This window comes from Suncus etruscus, chromosome 1 (genome assembly GCF_024139225.1).
Source record: "Suncus etruscus isolate mSunEtr1 chromosome 1, mSunEtr1.pri.cur, whole genome shotgun sequence".
Lineage (NCBI taxonomy): Eukaryota > Metazoa > Chordata > Mammalia > Eulipotyphla > Soricidae > Suncus > Suncus etruscus.
This window is the reverse complement of record NC_064848.1, coordinates 184,421,534-184,425,031: the sequence shown is the minus strand read 5'-3', so window position 1 is coordinate 184,425,031 and position 3,498 is coordinate 184,421,534. Positions and strand designations below refer to the sequence as shown.

The 3,498-nt window shown below is 54.7% G+C and overlaps 1 protein-coding gene across 1 annotated transcript; it reads right to left on the bottom strand.

Annotated features, from left to right (window-relative positions):
- Positions 1-1,270: 1,270 nt before the first annotated feature.
- Positions 1,271-3,076, bottom strand: HOXB13 (homeobox B13). The gene is made up of 2 exons (XM_049780923.1): positions 2,476-3,076; positions 1,271-1,518 (listed from the first exon to the last, which is right to left on the bottom strand). Exons 1-2 carry the CDS (start codon positions 3,074-3,076, stop codon positions 1,271-1,273), a joined length of 849 nt encoding a protein of 282 aa, XP_049636880.1.
- Between the last annotated feature and the right edge of the window lie 422 nt (positions 3,077-3,498).

The window sequence follows — 3,498 nt, the reverse complement described above, 5'->3', positions numbered from 1 at the left end:
AGATGCAATACTTTCTGATTTTTTAATTTTTTTTGTTTTGTTTTTGGCCACACCCAGCGGTGCTCAGGGGTTACTCCTGTCTGCTCAGAAATAGCTGCTGGCAGGCACGGGGGACCATATGGGACACCGGGATTCGAACCAACCACCTTTGGTCCTGGATCGGCTGCTTGCAAGGCAAACACCGCTGTGCTATCTCTCTGGGCCCTGATTTTTTAATTATTGATGCCTAGGAGGGGCTGAGTCTATAAAACCACAAAAGTCTATTTCACAGGTTGCAAATGCCCCCAAAACTATGACATGCTCAGGGCCTATGACCACCAGGAATGTTAAGAGAAGACCTGGAAAGTCTGTGAGGAGGAAGCAAGACACAATGAATTAAACAGACATTTTCCTTGAATGACTTTTCTCTGCATGGAAGGAAGACAGGCTTACCCTAGAGGGAAGCCACCAGCTTGATTTTCACACAATAGACAAAAAAAGCTAGACATTAGAGAAGGGAATTCTGGAAACCAATGGGCACAACATAAGAGAGGGCAGAGGAGGGAAAGAAACCCTGCCCAGCTTTAGCTTAAACAAATGCTTAATGGGTAACATAGACACAGGAGTATATAAACCATTTCTCCTCTCTCCTTGTCATCCCTGGGCTTGGGGATGGGCTTGAGGATCAGAAAGGGAGCCACAAAAGTTGCCCTGCCGCCATCAGTCTACTGCCAGGTTTATTCACAATCATCCCAATTTGTATAAACTGGTTCCTAAAGTGCTCCAGTGAGCTCCAGATCAAAACTATGACTAATGATCAGGGGAATAGCACAGTGATGGTGATTATCATTGCTGCCAAAAAAATGGTGGTGACTGGGACCTGTCCTGTGAATGCTCTTATCCTGGCCTCACAGGTGGTTCTCTGGGACACTCAGGGAATCCCCAAGTTATCCTTGAGGATCAGTCCAGCAATCCTGGAGAAAATGTCCCTCTGCTTTTTTGTTTTGCTTTGTTTTGGTCACATCTATTGTGCTCAGGGGTTACTCCTGGCTCTGCACTCAGGAATTGCTCCTGGCTGGCGGGCTGGGGCACTATATAGAAAGCCTGGGATCAAATCCCCTTCAGTCAGCCATGTATAAGTCGAGCACCCTACTAGCTGTACTTTCTCTCCAGCCTCAAGAAAGGTCCTCTGTTGAGGGGAGGTAGAGGGGCACACAGGCCCTGGCAGGGTCCCAAGAGAAACCTACTTTCCCTACTATCTCCTCCCTCCCCACCCCCTCCAGGATCTCCCTTACGGAGTAACACTGGGCTTGACCTTGGCAAGGACCTTCTTCTCCTTGACCCGCCGGTTCTGAAACCAGATGGTGATCTGGCGTTCTGAGAGGCTGGTGGCCACGGAGATCTTGCGCCTCTTATCCTTGGTGATAAACTTATTCACCGAATACTCTCGCTCCAGCTCCCGCAACTGCCCCTTGCTGTAGGGAATGCGCTTCTTTCGACCCCGACGGAAGGTGTCTGGCGGGTGCTGTGAGCTCGGGTCTGTGGGGCATTCAGAGGGAAGGAGAAACATAGATTCAGAACCCCATCAATCCCAGAGCCAAAGCCAGGCCCTGCTAGCAAAGTCCTGGCAAGAGCCTCCCGCTTAACTTTGTACACAACGCACCTGCACTCTCCACTCCTGCCTCCTGCAAAGTTTCTACCTAGTTCTTTGATCTTCCAGCCTGGGAAAGACTAAGCCCATATCCTGCGCACACTGCCAGGCATTGACCTGCAAACCACGTCTCTGTCCACCACCACCCTGCATTTCCCACCTGTGGGTACTTAGAGGTTGTGTAGACAAGTTCTTTACAGAAACCCTATTCTGCCTGACAATCACACACACACACACACACACACACACACACACACACACACACACCAGAGAGGAACTGCAGGAAATTAAAATTTTTCCTCTGGCCATAGAAAAGCACTGAAAGTTAACGAGTTAGCCTTTTACTCCATGGGAATTGAATTTCTGTTTCCACCCCCCAACAACTCACTGGATTGAGAATTGCATGGTGGTTCTGTTTTCTTTTAAATTAAGATTTTTTGCTTTTGAATAAAGAAACTGGAAGGGATATAGCTTGCTTTGCCTGCGTGAGGCCTTAGTTAGATCCCTGTTTCCGTGTACACACACCCCCAAAAAAAACTTAATTGGAATCTTGCTGCGGTGCCCCCTCTAATAGCAAATAGAGCCCAACACTCAGATACCATCATTCTGGGGAGGAACCTGAGCCCAGAGGGGGCAGCGGGCAAGAGAATACCCGACTCACTCGAGAGCTCTCCACCTGAGCCATCTGGACTCCAGTGGCCTCTTCGCCGACCTTCGCCCCAGAAGAGAAGCACCAAGCTCCTTGTCCCCCAAATCTTTCTTGCCTTCTGCAGTACCCAAGGGACCTGACATGCCCACTTCCAGGAGTGGGGGGGGGGGGATCCCAGTGGAGTGGGGCGGGTTACCTGCAAATGCCGCCTTCCAGAAGGGGCCCGGAGTTTGTTCTCCCTGGCAGCACATCTGACCGTTCCAGCCTCCTGGGAGGGCCCAGGGCTGGTAACTGTCCACAGGCAGCAGAGAGTCGTGGCGGGGCTCCCCGGGGGTGCCCAGGGTCTGCACCACCGACACATCCAAGTAACTGGCCATAGGCTGGTAGGGCCCGGGGTAGCCCGGGTAGAAGGCAAACTCGGTGGGGCGACTGGGATACTCCTCTCCCGCCACCGGCGCCTCTGCGGGGTACGTGGCCAAGGTGGGAGCGGGCGCGCAGGGTTTCAGGGAGCTGCGGGGCACCCGGCAGGAGTAGTACCCGCCTCCAAAGTAGCTGTAAGGCACCGGAGCTGGCGACGCCCCCTGGGGCACCCCGGTCGGGCAGGGGGGACACTGCTTTGGCGGTTCCGCAGAGCCCGGCAGGTCCAGGGGGGTGTAGCTGGCCGCGGGCATCCCCGAGGGCGCTGCCGGGGGGCTGGATAGCGGGGAGTGGGGGGCCAGATTGCGACCCGCAGCCGCTCCCAGCAAGCCGTCTACATCCTTGGCCCCGTCCAGGGCGGCGTACGTGCCGGGCTCCATGGAGGCGAGGATCGGTTCATGGGGTGCTGGGGAGGGGCGGGGGTCCAAGGGGCACCCAGCTCGATCTCCCCCACGTAGGCCCCGGGAATCCAACGCGTTTTAAATCGCTCCCAGCTCGCCAGGCACCTGCATTCGCTCAGCCTGGCTCCTTGACGCAGGAGACGCAGGCGCTGGGCCTCGCGCGCCCATTGGCTGCGGCCGGCACAGAAGCTCGTAAAATCCTCCTGGCAAAATTGCGAAAAAGCTTAACCCCCGCGGCTCTCTCTGCTCTCTCTCCTCTCTCCCTCCCTCCCTCTCCCTCTCTCCCCTCCTTCTCTCCTCTCTCTTCCCCTCTCCCTCTCTCCTCTGTTTTCCTCTCCCTCCTCTATCCCTTTCTCCTCTCTCCTTTCCTCTCTCTCCTCTCTCCCTCCCTCCCTCTCCCT